This window comes from Oncorhynchus kisutch, linkage group LG11 (assembly GCF_002021735.2).
Source record: "Oncorhynchus kisutch isolate 150728-3 linkage group LG11, Okis_V2, whole genome shotgun sequence".
Taxonomy (NCBI): Eukaryota; Metazoa; Chordata; class Actinopteri; order Salmoniformes; family Salmonidae; genus Oncorhynchus; species Oncorhynchus kisutch.
Genome location: NC_034184.2, coordinates 59,371,857 through 59,389,155, shown reverse-complemented (window position 1 = coordinate 59,389,155; position 17,299 = coordinate 59,371,857). Strand labels below are relative to the sequence as shown.

General features: G+C 41.8%; 3 protein-coding genes across 7 annotated transcripts in view; 1 reads left to right on the top strand and 2 right to left on the bottom strand.

The window, feature by feature from the left end:
- acad11 (acyl-CoA dehydrogenase family, member 11) overlaps nucleotides 1-539 on the bottom strand; it is a 37,383-nt gene extending 36,844 nt beyond the window's left edge. Inside the window, exon 1 of one of the 2 annotated variants that reach the window (XR_004211708.1) lies at nucleotides 258-539. Coding sequence is in view for 1 of the 2 variants with exons in the window: in XM_031835975.1 (XP_031691835.1) it covers nucleotides 258-285 (28 nt within the window). In the remaining variant the exon portion in view is untranslated. The remainder of the gene's footprint in view (nucleotides 1-257) is intronic. The other variant, XM_031835975.1, reaches the window with a different exon arrangement.
- Nucleotides 540-662: 123 nt separating this feature from the next.
- On the top strand, nucleotides 663-7,247 carry uba5 (ubiquitin-like modifier activating enzyme 5). Its single transcript, XM_020494810.2, has 12 exons — nucleotides 663-1,010; nucleotides 1,170-1,215; nucleotides 1,402-1,491; nucleotides 1,628-1,737; nucleotides 1,875-1,961; nucleotides 3,979-4,063; nucleotides 4,167-4,271; nucleotides 4,788-4,915; nucleotides 5,160-5,295; nucleotides 5,439-5,517; nucleotides 5,615-5,721; nucleotides 5,908-7,247. The coding sequence occupies exons 1-12, from the start codon at nucleotides 832-834 to the stop codon at nucleotides 5,989-5,991; spliced, it is 1,236 nt and encodes a 411-aa protein (XP_020350399.1). The 5' UTR covers nucleotides 663-831; the 3' UTR covers nucleotides 5,992-7,247.
- Nucleotides 7,214-17,299, bottom strand: part of nphp3 (nephronophthisis 3) — a 23,469-nt gene continuing 13,383 nt past the window's right edge. For 2 of the 4 annotated variants that reach the window (XM_020494807.2, XM_020494808.2), the window contains 4 exons: nucleotides 13,764-14,004; nucleotides 13,183-13,308; nucleotides 11,098-11,213; nucleotides 10,522-10,905 (listed from right to left, as the gene is read on the bottom strand). In XM_020494807.2, coding sequence (XP_020350396.1) covers nucleotides 10,704-10,905; nucleotides 11,098-11,213; nucleotides 13,183-13,308; nucleotides 13,764-14,004 — 685 coding nt within the window. In that variant the 3' untranslated portion in view covers nucleotides 10,522-10,703. Of the gene's footprint in view, nucleotides 8,734-10,521; nucleotides 10,906-11,097; nucleotides 11,214-13,182; nucleotides 13,309-13,763; nucleotides 14,005-17,299 lie in introns of those variants that run through there. The other 2 variants (XM_031835973.1, XM_031835974.1) reach the window with 2 other exon arrangements.

Genomic DNA, 17,299 nt, shown 5'->3' with positions numbered 1-17,299 from the left:
AGACTAGTATCCTGAAAAGTTGCAAGAATGAATCCCCGAGCTGACAAGGTACAAATCCGTTTTTCTACCCCTGAACAAGTCATTTAACCCACTGATCCTAGGCTGTCGTTGAAAATAAGAATGTGTTCTTAAATGACTTACCTAGTTAAATAAATGTAAAAAACTATCCAGCACTGAAATGATCAGACACGAACGCTTGGACCGTGACTCACAAAATGTAATGAAGCATGCACAATTTAGCGAAAAGTTTAACTTACCTGCATTGTCAGACAGTGAGCTTGTCATTGTTGGACACTCCTTATGTCTTTCCTGCTAGATATCGCTGAAGACTGACAATGTTGAACATGTGATGTTCACGAACAGGAGTTGTTTGGTCTTCCATAATTCGGTGTGGATGAATCCTTTGAAAAGGCAAAGGTACAATTCATACAACATAGATTGTCGAATTGTTTCGTTTCAGTGCATTACATATCAAACCTTGCGCAAATCAGATGTTTGACGTTTTCTGTAAACCGTCACCGCAAGAGCGACTGAGCTCAATTCACAGATCTGTAAAATCACATTATTTGCTGAAGACAGGCACTGGGCGATGGTATAATTTACAGATGCCGTAGAGATCGTGTACATTAGGAACTATTTTACTCACCGCAGATTGTTTCCGCCCGAGCGTAATTTACAGAAACGCAGGCTGACAGCTGATTCGAGCTGTGTAGACGTGTACTAGTTGTCATCCATCGCTTGTGATCTTTCTTTAATTGTTAAGGCTTTGCAATCTAGGCATTTTACATTTGAACAACGGAGAAGTTAGTGTGCCTTATTCCTTATAGAAACATGACCTCAGTCGAAGAACTGAAGCTACGAGTGAGAGAGCTGGAGAATGAGTTGATCAAGTGTAAGCAAAAGCGATGTACGGCGATGTGTGCGGAGGAACCTGCTGACAACAACCATCCTCATCACAGACCAAGGATCGACAAAATGAGTGCTGAAGTAGTGGACTCAAACCCTTACAGGTAGCTAGCTATGTTAAACTGTCAAAATCTAACTGCCGCGAATGGAGTCATTTGTGATAATAAATGCATAAGACTAGCTGCCTGATCTGGTTGACACCCCAGAAAAAGGGCCGGCATGTGGTGTAAACTGCTTACCTCAACATGTTCTTTACCTTACAGTCGTCTGATGGCTTTGAAGCGAATGGGCATTGTTGAAGATTATGAGGTACTATATTACATTCTATTGTTATCTGATACACACAAATGTTACCCAATTAAAGTATTTCACCAATATTGCCAGGCATTGAAGAAATCCCTGTTGCAGGATTCCTGGATTTCTGGAATTTTAAAACTCTGTACAGATCTAATATGACAATAACATGGCATGCGTTTCTATCCAACTGTTAAACAGAAAATCCGGACGTTCACTGTAGCTGTGGTGGGTGTTGGAGGAGTTGGAAGCGTGACTGCAGAAATGCTCACAAGATGTGGCATTGGTAAGGTAATACAAACTTCACATTACTACATCAATATATCTTTCTATCATTCCTTTCAACCTAATGCTTCCGATGGACAATGTCCATCTGTGCAACATGCATTGCGTCATTCTGCCTTACGCGCGCCTCCTCTTTCAACAGCTCATCCTGTTTGACTATGACAAAGTGGAGCTGGCCAATATGAACAGGCTTTTCTTCCAGCCTCACCAGGCTGGCCTCAGCAAAGTAGAAGCAGCGGAACACACACTCAGGTACAGTTACCTGGTGGGGGGGGGGGGGTTGTGTCCTGCTGAACACACCCCATGAGTGATACCCCAGATATTTAAATTGTTTTATATTATATCATGTCGCTATAAGGTGCTGGCATATTAAACAAATATGTTAACAGGACTATCAACCCAGATGTGCAGTTTGAGACCCACAACTATAACATCACCACCATGGACAATTTTGCACATTTCATGGATCGCATAAGGTGAGAAGTGCTGCCCTCTCCTCTAAGTGCCATACTGCTTGTGTGGTCATTTGTACAGAGTGTTTTCAGTATTGAATTGCTCCACTGTGCTGTTCCATACAGCATGAGTGTTTTCTCTCTGTTCTCTGACTTTCAAGTTCATTAGATGCCATAATTGCATAACTGTATGAAATTGGATACTGTAATGTACATGAGGACAAAAAAAATCATCTAGAAATGGGGTTCTTTTGGTTAACGTTTCAGCGTCTAGAGAGGCACAGCACCAGTCTAAAGTTTGGACGCACCTACTAATGTTCACTATTTTCTACATTGTAGAATAATAGTGAAGACATAAAATCTATGAAATAACACAAATGGAATCATGTAGTAACCACAATGGTGTTAAACAAATTAAAAACAATATTTTGATTCTTCAAAGTAACCACCATTTGCCTTTACTACAGCTTTGCACACTCTTGGCATTCTCTCAACCATCTTCATGAGGTAGTCACCTGGAATGCATTTTAATTAACAGGTGTGCCCTGTTAAAGTTCATTTGTGGCATTTATTTCCTTAATTTGTTTGAGCCAATCAGTTGGGTTGTGACAAGGTAGGGGTGGTATACAGAAGATATATAAAAGACCAAGTCCATATTATGGCAAGAACGTCTCAAATAAGCAAACAGAAATTACATTCTATCGTTACTTTAAGACATGAAGGTCAGTCAATACGGAAAATATCAAGAACTTTGAACGTTTCTTCAAGTGCAGTCACAAAAACCATGAAGCGCTATGATGAAACAGGCTCTCATCATGAATGCCACAGGAAAGGAAGACCCAGAGTTACCTCTGCTGCAGAGGATAATAAGTTGATTAGTTTCCAGCCTCAGAAATTGCAGCCAAAATAAATCCTTCAGAGTTCAAGTAACAGACACATCTCAACATCATATGTTCAGAGGAGACTGCGTGAATTGGGTCTTCATGGTCGAATTGCTGCAAAGAAACCACTACTAAAGGACACCAATAATAATAAGTTGTCTTTGTGAGACACAGACTAAGTGAACGGATGATCTCCGACTGTGTGGTTCCCACCGTGAAGCATGGAGGAGGAAGTGCGGGGGTGCTTTGCTGGTGACACTGTCAGTGATTTATTTAGAATTCAAGGCACACTTAACCAGCATGGCTACCACAGCATTCTGCAGTGATACGCCATCACATCTGGTTTGCGCTTAGTGGTACTATCATTTGTTTTTCAACCAGCCAATGAGCCAACACAACTCCAGGCTGTGTAAGGGCTATATGACCAAGAAGGAGAGTGATGGAGTGCTGCATCAGATGATCTGGCCTCCACAATCACTTAACTTCAACCAAATTGAGATGGTTTCGGGATGAGTTGGACCGCAGAGTGAAGGAAAAGCAGCCAACAAGGGTTTAGCATATGTGGGAACTCCTTCAAGACTGTTGGAAAATCAATCCAGGTGAAGCTAGTTGAGAGAATTCCAAGGCAAAGGGTGGCTACTTTGAAGAATCTCAAATATAAAATATATTTTGATGTTTAATATGTTTTTTTGGGGGGGGGGGGGGGTTTACTACATGATTCCATATGTGTTATTTCATAGTTGTTGTCTTCAATATTATTCTACAATGTAGAAAATAGTAAAAATAAAGAAACCCTTGACTGAGTAGCTGTGTCCATACTTTTGACTGGTACTGTATAATAGCATCTTAATTTCAGCCAGTTTGCTACAGCAGGATAATAATCCTGCAGCAACAAGAAATGTGAATTATAATGTCTGTAGGGGTTGATATTTTTCGTAAGGGAAAATCAAGTCTGACATTTCAAAGTGGAAATATATAAACTTCAGAAGCCTTTTTTGAACCTCAAATGTTGTCCTGCAACAGGGGGATCAAATTAAGATCCTATATCTTTACCACTGGGTAGCCTACATTACAAATAACGTAAAAGAATATCCACATGTTCACTACAAGGTCAGCCTGCATGCTCTCCTGCTCCATAAGTACTCTCTGTGTTGTCTCAGTCATGGAGCGCTTCAAGATGGAAAGGCTGTGGATCTGGTCCTGAGCTGTGTGGACAACTTTGAGGCCCGGATGGCCATCAACACAGTCAGTAATAACCTATATCCCTCCTTCCCTGACTATAAAACATTCCATGATTGAGTTGGTGAAGATCTAGATGATGTATGTTGGTCATCTTCTTGCTGCCTAGGCGTGTAACGAGCTGAGTCAGATCTGGATGGAGTCGGGTGTTAGTGAGAACGCCGTGTCTGGACATATCCAGCTCATCATCCCTGGGGAGACGGCCTGCTTCGCAGTACGTCACAACACACACTTACTTTATAGGCAATAGACTGTGTCAGAAAATGAATCGCGGCAGATGGCGTTATGCTAACCCAATGCCTTTCCATAACCCTTATCTTAGTTCACTGAAGCTATTCCTAACCATAACCCAAACCTTGTTTCAAACCTTAACACTGACCTTAATTCATTTTCACCTCTATATACCTTCCACCCATATGCCTAAACTTGTGTTTTTTTTGTTCTGCCAGTTTCCTAAGCAATATTGTTCTCTACCCCATATAAATTGATGTCTGTAAACTCAACCAAAACACAAGCTTTGATTGCCGTAGATGACATTAGTTGATGATATGGAGTTGAAAATGATCACCTGGGGTTGTATCTGGTGATGAAACGTCCTGAACGTCTGTCCTACACACAACATTTCTATCTGAACGTTCTGTGATGTCGCGTCCTCTGGACATGGCCCTGTCGTTGGGGTGATTTTTGTCAATGCCGTGCAATGCACTTGTTTCCTTCTCCGTGTGGACAGTGTGCTCCTCCCCTGGTGGTGGCGGCCAACATCGACGAGAAGACCCTGAAGAGGGAGGGGGTGTGCGCTGCCAGCCTACCCACCACCATGGGCGTGGTGGCAGGGATCCTGGTCCAAAACGTCCTCAAGTAAGATATGGAAGACCTTTGTAAATGAGCCCTGGGTCATAGTCATTAGGCACCAAACGGAATACAACGTATTGAAACCCGGGAGGGACTACCTGAACTTGTCCAAATAAGAAACACTTGGTTTTTCTGGTGGGAAGCTACGATGCGCCCTAATGAATATGACCCTGATCATAGCCCACATTTCACAAATGCCCATAACATGGTTTCCTGTGAAGATATTCAAACAGTGGGTTGTGGTCCTCAGGTACCTGTTGAAGTTTGGCACAGTCAGTCACTACCTGGGCTACAATGCTATGCAGGACTTCTTCCCCACTATGGCCATGAAGGCCAACCCCACGTGCGATGACCGCCACTGCAGGAAACGGCAGGACGTCTATAAGGTGACTGACCAATGAGGCCCTTTTTTTTTTTTCTATCTCTTTCTCCTCTCTTCCTCTCTCTCATATATCATGACCTGGGCTGTGTGAGGGGATGTACATGACCTGGTACAGTTGTAATTCAGTTTGTGCTTTGTGACCCAAAGAAAAAAGAGGCAGAGCGGCCGAAAAAGGTTGTAGAGCAGGCGGTGGAGGAGGTGGTTGTTCACGAGGAGAATGACTGGGGTGAGTTAGCTAGAGTGTTGATGTTTCCTAAATGTGTTGTCCATAGTAAGTGATCCTGTCTAGCTACCATTACTGACCTATGGTTTTGCTCTGTTAGGTATTGAGCTCGTGTCGGAGCAGACGGACCAGGAACTCCAGGCCGCCTCCGGCCCAGTCCCTGACCTCCCAGAGGGCATCACTGTGGCCTACACCATCCCTGACAAGGTCAGTACCAGGCAAACCTTATAAGAATACTATGTTATTGTAGCGATTTCTTAGCGAACGGCGACAGTGCAACGCTCCTTGTTGGTCTCAAACCCGGGGTCTTCAAGCCACACCTACTAAACACTGCTCCAATAAGGCATCTCAAGTAAGTTTAAACTAATAATGCCTTGTGTCTTCTTTTTCCAGGAGACGGGGACATCAGAAGGGGAGACGGTGGAGGAAACGGAACAGAGTCTAGAGGAGCTGATGGCTCAGATGAGGACGATGTAACTAGGACCGGACAATCCGTCGTTATCATCGTCATGCATCGCTTATCTCAGCAACATCACAGTGAACCTACACAGCAAATTGGCCAGTGTTGCCTAGTGTTGATTTTTTTTCTTTTTTGTGTGTAACATTTCTACTATTGAAGGCGTTAATGAGGCTTTACAGTAACCAGTGTGGTAATTTAACACTGAAAAGTGTGGACCCGTATAGACACTGGAACAGTTACATTTAAAGACTGTGTTGATTTAACACTGGAGAATTTGCTGTGTACCGCCTTTTTTAATAACTAAGCAGACGCCACACAAAGCTCCATTGCAGGAGGTACTGTATCTTACTGTCTCTCCATGTTCTAAAATGGAGCCAAGTTCTATCTTACCCTCTAACCCTACTACAGTATCAATACTCCTTAATGCAAGTACTTTTGCTCTTTTGACAAAGCGAATGCCATGCATGGTTAATGACCTTAAGTGCTGCTGTTGAGAATGATCTTCATATTCCCCAAAGGTAGGAATTTACTAGTGTACGCCCGTTCAGTATGGAAGCACATAGCTGTCGAAATGTCCATTTCAGCATCGGAGAAATAACCGATCCTGACCCTAAATTGTATGCAATTCTCTGAAATGAATGATCTTTCCGTTGTAATGGACCAGGTACCTACAGATGTTATCGGTCTAATGAACTATGCTTATGTGTCAGCTGTTGACTGAGAGGAAAGATTGTTTTAACACTCGGAATTGAATATTGCCGACGCTCAGCATTACAGCGTGATTTAAATTGTAAGGCAATATTCCCACTTGAGTGGAGACAGAGTTCACAGTAAAGGTTGCATGTCGGCTCAATCGGAAATGACCTAAACAGTTCTACCACGCAATCTAACGCTTCAGTGGTACAGCTTGAACGACGCCCTAAAGCCTCTAATCTACTACTAATACTGTATAGAATGCTTATTAATGAATTAAACTATTTTTAATGCATTTCCCACCATCTAAAATATTTTTGAATGATATCGAATGAGGCCTAACATTTCTCCGCATGACCAACCTGCTTTTACTGTACCTGCGTCCTGTTTCGCTCTGGTCCAGACCGCGACGAAGAACGAGTGGGCTCTGCATTAATTGTTGTGGTGGCACGAAGGACCACTGCTACTCCATGTCATGCTCTCAACTGTTTAAACTGATATATACCTGTAACCCAAAACAGTCTCGACTGACTCTCTGTGCACACCTTGTTTCAATAAAGTATTTATTAGCCAGAATACATTTGATTAGTTTATGGTATTTCATTTACAGATTCTTACAATGACATGAGTACACAGTAAGACGATGCACTTAGTATGTTTGGCACATATGACAGGGTTTTGGTACCTTACGTCACCTTTGGCTTCATGTTCATTCACACAGACAATGAAGGCTCAACGTATTCATTCGTGCACAAAGTAGCAAAATGATGGACAAGTTCGGGGTAGTCCCTTACCGCTTCGGTCCGCTTTCTTCCATTTGATGTCTATTGACTAAACCTCAGTGAAATTGTGTGGTGAGACACGTCAGAACCTCTGCAACAGGGCAGAATTCTGAAACTGATGGCATGGGTTTGAAACCCATTATTTGACTTGCATAAATACTTCACGTGAGGTAAATACATTTAAAACTGCTCAGTGATATACAATTATTGATATGCACCATGGCATGAGATCAAGGTTCCATCTTGAAACAGGCATATGTCATAGTTTACATGAATAAAATATCTATTACTGTACTGCATGAAGACTTGGCACTGATTGCATAACCGGCACAGCAAAAGCACCTGAGCTCAGTAATCTGTGACAGTACAGCTCCAAAATGTGTTTTTTATATGAGCATGCATACGATAGTTATGGAAGTGTACAGCTGTAGGAATTTCCATTTGTCATTTAGCAGACACCCTTATCCAGAGCGACTTACAGTTATTGGTGACATGGATGAATCATTATCCAATTACCATTATCAAATTCAAAATGTAATTTCAACCGTTATACACTTCCATAGGTACCAACAGTGAGCTATTGAAATTTGGAAAAATTCGTAAATATAGAATTAAAAAAACCTTCTTAACCTGAGTTTCAGGCCCCGACAAGGGCGGTGTTGACATCATTTCACATTCTTTCATAATAATAATACAGGATTACATTAATATATATCTTTAAAAAAACAAAACACAACACAGCCATTTAACAGACATTAAATAAAGCATACTTCATATTTTCATGAAGGCAGTTAGCTACAGTACACTTAACAGGCGACATTACAACACTGTTCCATCTCAAAGCAGCATAAAGAACCATTGAGAGTTCCATGGACGTTCTTCTCAGGAATGCAGATTGTGGACCCTGGCTGTATTTCAATTCTCTTTCCGTCATTCCCCAGACCCTATCTCACCACCTTCTCAAAGAACATCGTTGGAAGAGAAAATCCAAAGGTCCCTACCCTTGGACCTTCTCCACCAATGAGGAAAGGTCACACGTGGAATAGAGGGAAGACACATTGGGAAAGAGCCCTAGTGTTCTAGGTCCCTCAGGGGTGAGGAGATAGAGGGAGGGATCACCTGGGGGCATGTGGGAGAGGGGCGGGCCCTCGTAGGCTAAACGTGTCCCCACTGGACGAGTGCCGAGACGGGGCCTTCCCACACACCAGAGACGGCTCCGCCTCTTTGATCTCCATGGCTCGCTTGTAGAGCTCTGCTGCTTTCTCAAAGTCCCCCTCCTCATAGCTGGGGGAGCGAGAGAGAGAGAGGAGGGAAGAGAGAGAGAAAAGGTAACAGGGTTCATAAAGAGATATGGGGATGAAAATAAAACTAGTCCTTCAGTTTATAGTACTGTATATGTGTATTAACAATAAGATAATGAGTGTGTGTATGTTTCACTATTTTTCAATGTCATGACAATTCCCTTGTAAAATCATACCAAAATACAAAATCAATGTTGGAAATTAGAATGTTTGGTTGATAAGAGCAACAGTGTTGATTTGAAACCCATTCTATTTCTTTGCCATGGTGACTTTATTCATAAGAATACAATTTCATTTGTATTATGATAAGATCACAAGAGCAACTTTAGTAGAATTTCAAATGTTAGAATATTTGGTTGAATAGCAACAATGTTGATTTGGAACTCAGCTCTGGTGGCCACAACCCCAAGCCTCGATGTACAACTTGCTTCTGCTATCTAATATTATAAACTCAGCAAAAAAAAAAAAATCCTCTCACTGTCAACTGCGTTTATTTTCAGCAAACTTCACATGTGCAAATATTTGTATGAACATTAGATTCAACAACAGACATAAACTGAACAAGTTCCACAGACATGTGACTAACATAAATTGAATAATGTGCTCCTGAACAAAGGTGGGGGGGGGGGCAAAATCAAAAATAACAGTCAGTATCTGATGTGGCCACTAGCTGCATTAAGTACTACAGTGCATCTCCTCCTCATGGACTGCACCAGATTGGCCAGTTCTTGCTGTGAGATGTTACCCCACTCTTCCACCAAGGCACCTGCAAGTTTCGGGACATTTCTGGGGGGGAATGGCCCTAGCCCTCACCCTCCGATCCAACAGGTCTCAGACGTGCTCAATGAGATTGAGATCCGGGCTCTTCACTGGCCTTGGCAGAACACTGACATTCCTGTCTTGCAGGAAATCAGGCACAGAACGAGCAGTATGGCTGGTGGCATTGTCATGCTGGAGGGTCATGTCAGGATGAGCCTGCAGGAAGAGTACCACATGAGGGAGGAGGATGTCTTCCCTGTAACACACAGCATTGAGATTGCCTGCAATGACAACAAGCTCAGTTCGATGATGCCCCAGACCATGACGGACCCTCCACTTCCAAATCAATCCCGCTCCAGAGCACAGGCCTCAGTGTAACGCCCATTCCTTAGACGATAAACACGAATCCGACCATCACCCCTGGTGAGACAAAACCGCGACAGTGAAGAACACCTTTTGCCAGTCCTGTCTGGTCCAGCGACGGTGGGTTTGTGACCATAGGCGACGTTGTTGCCGGTGATGTCTGGCGAGGACCTGCCTACAACAGGCCTACAAGCCCTCAGTCCAGCCCCTCTCAGCCTATTGCGGAAAGTCTGAGCACTGATGGAGGGATTGTGCGTTCCTGGTGTAACTCGGGCAGTTGTTGTTGCCATCCTGTACCTGTCCCGCAGGTGTGATGTTTGGATGTACCGATCCTGTGCAGGTGTTGTTACACGTGGTCTGCCACTGCGAGGACGATCAGTCTCCCTGTAGCGCAGTCTTAGGCGTCTCACAGTACGGACATTACAATTTATTGCCCTGACCATATCGGCAGTCCTCATGCCTCCTTGCAGCGAGCAGGGACCCTGGGCATCTTTCTTTTGGTGTTTTTCAGAGTCAGTAGAAAGGCCTCTTAGTGTCCTACGTTTTCATAACTGTGACCTAAATTGCCTACCATCTGTAAGCTGTTACTGCCTTATCGACCGTTCCACAGGTGCATGTTCATGAATTGTTTATGGTTCATTGAACAAGCGTGGGAAACAGTGTTTAAACCCTTTACAATGAAGATCTGTGAAGTTACTTGGATTTTTACGAATTATCTTTGAAAGAATTGGTTTTGTATGTGACTTTAGATCAGGACGTCCTGAGTTTCTCAGAGATCTTGCATTGTGAGTGGTACTGGAAATCCCACTCCCTAAACATTGCCAGCGTCCCCTACCACAACCAGCACCTGACTGAGCAGGAGAAACGCTGTCTGTTTCCACATGCACATGGAGATGAGGCGCAAGGTGGAGTTCTACAGAAAAGTGAGGAGGGAGTTTTACAAGTCTTTTCTGATGAAGAGATGGAGAAACTGGAAGCCATTCCGGGGGTGTTGGGGTTGGCTGTAGAGATGGGCTTCCTGTAAATCACTGATCTATTTTGTAGAAGTGAGATAAAGATGAAATAGAAAATATAGGATTGGTAGGTATAGTAAGTTTGGATACTGTCTATTTTATATCAATACAAATATGAGTTAAAATTGTGATGTCTTTTTTGAGTGTGTTTGTGTGATGCTGGGTGCTGTATGTGTGTGTGTACACAGTATGTTTGTGTGGTGTGTACTCACCTGAGTACAGCTAAGTTCTTCAGCGTCTCTCCGACACGTGGGTGTGAGCGTCCCAGACTATCCTCATACACTCTGAGAGCCTGTTCATACAGGGGCAGCGCTTCACTGTGCTTCTTCTGCCAAACACAATAACACACTCAGACACATCACAGATATCACATAAGTACTTAACCAAATGTCCAGACAGAGTCTGCAAGGAGAGACAGTCAGTCTTGACAGTCTTGAAAGCTAATTAAGATGGAAAATCTATTCAAATCAAACCATATGCCTCTATATGCTTTCCAGCAGTTCCCATCTTTCCCTACAAAGCAAACTGGCCAGTGTTAGCTAGTGTTGATTCAGGTGTTAAATTAACAGTCATTGGTTAATAACCAGTGTTGAACCAAACCCACGCACATCAATATATTTCCCAGCATGCTGTATTGCAGGTAGATTTTTTGAATGTTTGTTTCAATATCTATGTTTCTGCATGTACATTGATTAATTAATCTCATGCTACTCAAATATAAATAACATTCATTTTTCTAAACAAACCCAATCTGTTACTTGGACTTATTGCACCCATTACTGAAATGGTTGTTTCAGAGGTAGTCTCATATTTTAGTCTTTCCAACCCTGGAAGTCATTCTGATTGCAGGTTGCAGATAAATACAAATTCCAAATGTTGGACACATCACTTTGCAAGCCAGTATAATGTGACTTGCAGGCCTGATGTAGTCTGTAAACCATGAGTTTCAGGCCACTGTATTAGGGTATTATCTTAAATAATCAAATATATATGATCACATAATCAATTAGGATCTCACTTGGTGAAGGCCACAGGACTGAAAATTAATGAATGTAAACAACCATGGGGTTCTCTTGTTTGGGCAAAAGACTGCCCCCCCCCATACTCTCTCCTCCATGACCCGGAAAATAATAAGTGGTTGAGTGGATGAGGAGTGTGTCAATTCGTTAGTAGGCAAATGGAAGAGTGCTTCCCCTCCTCGATAGCCACCTTTCACCGAGCATACTCATGTGTGTCCTACCGCGGAAGACTTCTGCCACACCCCCTTCGAGTCAGCTTTAGTTTTGTCAAAGGAGAAAAACATGCACACGTTTAAAGACAATATGCTACTTATTGTTTTATCTAGAAAATGTATTACACAACTAACTTCATTTGATCACTTTACACATTTATTTTAGGATCCACCTCTGTAAACGTCATTTGCCTAATGATGCGCGATTGGAGGAGGGCCGTCTCATTTCAAGCAAGCGCATTTCCATCCACATTCACTCTCCTCGCCGACTCTCCTCGATTAACTTGGATCTTTTTTCAAATTAGGCGAGAGACGACGCAGGAGGTGAGTAAATCTAATTGATAAAAGGCCCATGTCACGAACACATACGGTCATGAGTGGGAACTCTACAGTCGTGGCCAAAAGTTTTGAGAATGAAACAAAAATTAATTTCCACAAAGTTCGCCGTTTCAGTGTCTTTAGATATTTTTGTCAGATGTTACTATGGAATACTGAAGTATAATTACAAGCATTTCATAAGTGTCAAAGGCTTTTATTGACAATTACATGAAGTTGATGCAAATGGTCAATATTTGCAGTGTTGAACCTTCTTTTTCAAGATCTCTGCAATCCACCATGGCATGCTGTCAATTAACTTCATTTGCATGGCAAAGAAGGACTTTGCAATTAGTGGCAATTAATCTGATCACTCTTCATAACTAACATTCTGGAGTATATGCAAATTGCCATCATACAAACTGAAGCAGCAGACTTTGTGAAAATAAATATTTGGGTCATTCTCAAAACGTTTGGCCACAATGTAACACTCAGTGTTGATTTAACACTGGAGAATTTGCTGTGTAGTATGCAAAAGATCTGGGTTTCAAATACATAAATTTTTTATCTGTGCCTGTTTGAGCTTGCCTGGCTTAATAAACCAATAGAAAAGTCAAAACTGCAAATCCCACCCTTCTGGCACTCCAGACAGACACTCAAAGCAAACGCTTAAAGTATTTGAAAGTATTTTTCAAGTATTTGAACACAGGTCTGTTATGCAGTTAACTGTTATAAGTGTTGGTCCTCTCACCAGGTGGCAGTAGAGTACAGCCAGGTTAACCAATGCTGTGGCCACACTGGGGTGTTTAGGTCCAAAACTCTTCTCCCTGATGTCCAGAGCCAGCTCATACAGAGGAACAGCCTTCTCCAGCTTCCCCTGGGCAACACAAACATCTCCCCTGTCAGCCTCACGAATCAGGATTAACACACAAGCTACAAGCCAATAGAATTTGAGGCGAGTGAGGAACAAGAATTCAAGATCTCTAGGTTAACTTTCAAACAGCAATGCACATAAAGTTACCAGACATGGGACGGTTGCACTCAGATTAATCCTACATCTGGAGTGGACTAAAAGCATTTGAATGTATACTTTACACAATTTCAGCGGAGGACCCCATTTTTTCCAGCAGAATTTCTGAGGAACCCATTTTTTTGGCAAGTATTTCTCACAACCCCACCCCAAGTCTAAAGACACAGACACCAAGGGTCACAATCCCGACTTCGAATACCACTGCTTTAATGTATAACTTACTCTTTGTTTTTACGCTTTATAGGGTCTGTTCAACAGCCCCATGGTGGCTTTGCTAGACACGTCCCATCTACAAAACTCACCCTGCGTTTGTAGAGCATTGCCAGGTGTTTCAGGGTGTAGGCCAGGGAGGGGTGGTCAGGGGACAGGGCTCTCTTCCGGATGTCCAGGGCTCTTTCGTACATGTCCTCAGCGGTCTCGTACTCTCTCCTCTCAGTGTGTAGGGCCGCCAAGTTGTTGAGGGACTGGGCACAGTCGGGGTGGTCCGGCCCCAACACACGCTGACGCATCTCCAGAGAACGAGTCAGGAACACTTTGGCCGCCCTGAACACAGAGAGAGGCCTCGGTTCAAATACTATATGAAAAATCGTTAAAATACTTTAAACGTTTCTAGTGTGGCTGGAGTAGCTAGCTAGTGAAATACATAAAAAAACTAATCATTTGGCAATCAAATATAATAACAGCTGTAAAGTGGAGGGTTTGAAAAAGTGAATTAAGTAAGTAAGCCTTGCGTAAGCCAGAACAACGCATTAGGGCATAAACCTGCATGTACTGTACACCCCCTTGACAGGACGCTAGTCTATGGCAGGGCCTTACCCCCAATACATCTCCTTAAAGGACAACTCCACCCAAAAAATATATATATTTTGGTATTTGTTTCATTAGTTCATTGTTGATAGTCCCAAAATGTGTTTCATGTCAGCAATCAAGTTTTCAAGATACGTGCCTTTCAAAATACAGAAATCTGGCCCGCATGATGCATTTGGCATCATATGATGCAAAACGCAGCATCATACGTGACCTGTTTCAGGAAGCTAGGCGTATGTCGCACATCACTACTTCAAAATGATTGTTTCTGGAACATTCATGTGCCTTAATAACAAACTTGTATGACATCTGTAAATACAAATACAATTGTTGGCTTAGCCACGGAAAAAGGCAGGAACCTTCCCATTAGCAATGATTGGCTGAGATTAGGGCTGTGTCGGTCATGAAATTTTGTCAGCCGGTGATTGTCAAGCAAATAACTGGTCGGTCTCACGGTAATTGACCGTTAATTAACATAAACACATTTAGCATCTCCTGGCTTCCAAACAAAAAAAAAAGCCTACAAGTCATTTTAAAAAGCCTAATAAATCCATGTAATATAGTGATAAAATAATTTATATGTTTAAAGATAATGATTAAATAATTCCACTCTGAAAACATAATTCTATGACATTTATTAGAATTATAAAACTATAATCTGATGATGTGTGTAGTTTTAGTCAGAATTAGAACAAGGACCTTTTGTTCCTTTTTTAGTATGTAAGCAGGGTGCAAGTGTGAAAGAAATGATAAGAGGAGCTATCGACAGACAAGTTGTACTACTGTGTTCAGGACATTCTGTCTCCACCCGTGGAGGGGAGAAACTGTTAGGCTTGCAGAAAATTATGAAACCCGTTGCAGATTAAAGAAACAATGTATCTGTGTAGTGGGAAAACACAGACGGTCTGAGCAAGGCGTAGCTTAAGATTTGAACTTGTTTGTGTGTGTTATAAAGACTGTGTTTGTATAATGGACTTCAGAACGTTCTCTGAATAAACTGTACTAACCTTTCGCATAAGCTGAGTCTTTGCCTAATTATTATTAAACCCATGGTCTTACAAACCTCGGGGATTGGTCAAAGCTATTGATTGTTAGTTATTATCATTGGGATTGAAAATTCTCATGACATATAGCCTACACCTTCACAATAAATCCAGTATTTATTTTAGACAGATCTAATGAAACATGATATGAAGAAAATAATAGCATACTCCGAGTTGTCCTTAGCTTTACAAACAAAACAGAGTTAAAAGGGTTCTAGTCTACCGAGAAGCGTTCATCCAGGTAGACGGTCAAGAGTCTAGCTACATTTTCAGATATTATACATTTCTAATTTTGTCAGAAAGATGTTTTCATTGCAAGTTAAAGTGTACTGTTAGCTAGCTAGCGAACGTTAGCTTGCTGGCTCACTAACGTTAAGTGTATGATCTGTGTAGTAATATTATTTATATCTCAGAAATCCATTTGCATTGCTAGTTATAGCCTAATGTTAGCTAGCTAGCTAACATTGAACCTAGTTGATTAGCTTTAGTATTTCATGTGGCTGGGAGGTGGTTATAACATTTCTTTCACATGATCCATCAATTTAGACAAGTGTGTCTGGTAGGGTTGTGCCGACATGGCCATACTCGTATTCCTAATTGTATCCGGAAATTGACAGTTGATAGTAATCAAATGATACTTGTGATCGAAAAAAAAAAAAAAATGTTTTAATATGCGGAAATAGATCTTTGCAAAATACCTCCCTGCGCATTCTCACTGCAAAAAAAGCGTGGGGATGGCTGGGTGTGTGTGTGTCTGTGAGTGCTCAGTTTGCAGTCGGCAGCCAAGTTTGCTGTTACTCAGTCAGAATGTGCCCATGTGCATTATTTCATCTATTTTTACTACCCTTGCCCCACTTGTTAGATATTATGCACCTTGATAGCAAACGTCATCGCCATGTGACTTATCATACTAGCCATCTAAATGAGCAGACCGAAAACATGCGAGGAAAAGTGATGAGGGTAAATGATGACGCGAGTGGACGGAGAAATACGGCTTCACTCTATCCAATCAGAGCAGCAGGATCAACGTACAGCCCCGCCTTTCTCTTTACAGACAGGTAAAGTAGCCAGTTTAGTCATTTAGACCACGCACCTGACTGACTTAAGTCAGAGAGTTTCTAAAACATATTGTACTGACACATGAGAAATATGCATGCTGGCACCTAATCACCAAAAAAATACTTGGATCATAATCGTATCCAGAAAATTGCTTATATCCGTTATGACACTCATTTTGTGTCAACTACTTGGCACACCCCTAGTGTCTGGGTAAGCATCATCTAATAATTATAAAATATTTACACAATATTTTTTATCTGGACACTTTCTATTTTTGATATTGCTACAATGCAAATACGCAACTTTACCTGGAGTTTTCCCCTATTGTAGGCCACTATTTTTACCATTTTTAGTCTTTAAATATTTGGTTGTATAGTACAGTACCTTACTCACTCTGTTAAGCGTATGGCCTCACATGTGAATCCTTAAAGAGATGGGTGGGGCTATATTAACAATGGACTAATGAAACAAATACCAAAAGATTTCCTTTAATGCTAAATGCCAAGCAGAGGCATCATATTTCACAGGTCCCATATTTAGGGCCCTATAAATCTGTGATATTTTTTGCCTGATTCCATAGAGTTTTTTCCTAAATTTGATTTGCTCCTTTTTGTTCTTCCTGGTTTCTGTTTTTCTGGAAAAACAACAACATTTGATGTTTTTAAGTCCACGACCATGTTTAAACCACTTTTGAGGTCTGGGAAAAATCGAATAATTTAGGATTTTGGGGTGTAGTTTCCCTTTAATGTAAGTGAGCACCAGCAAGAGACCATTGTTTGGTTAGCTATCAATATTTCTTTAGCGCTCATGTGATTGCAAAGTTCGCAAAACAAACGGCCACTGGATTGATGGAAATAATCATATCATCACTCTGCCGGGTAGGTGTAGACTACTTTGTATCCTTAGGATACAGGATGTATCTTTAGCGT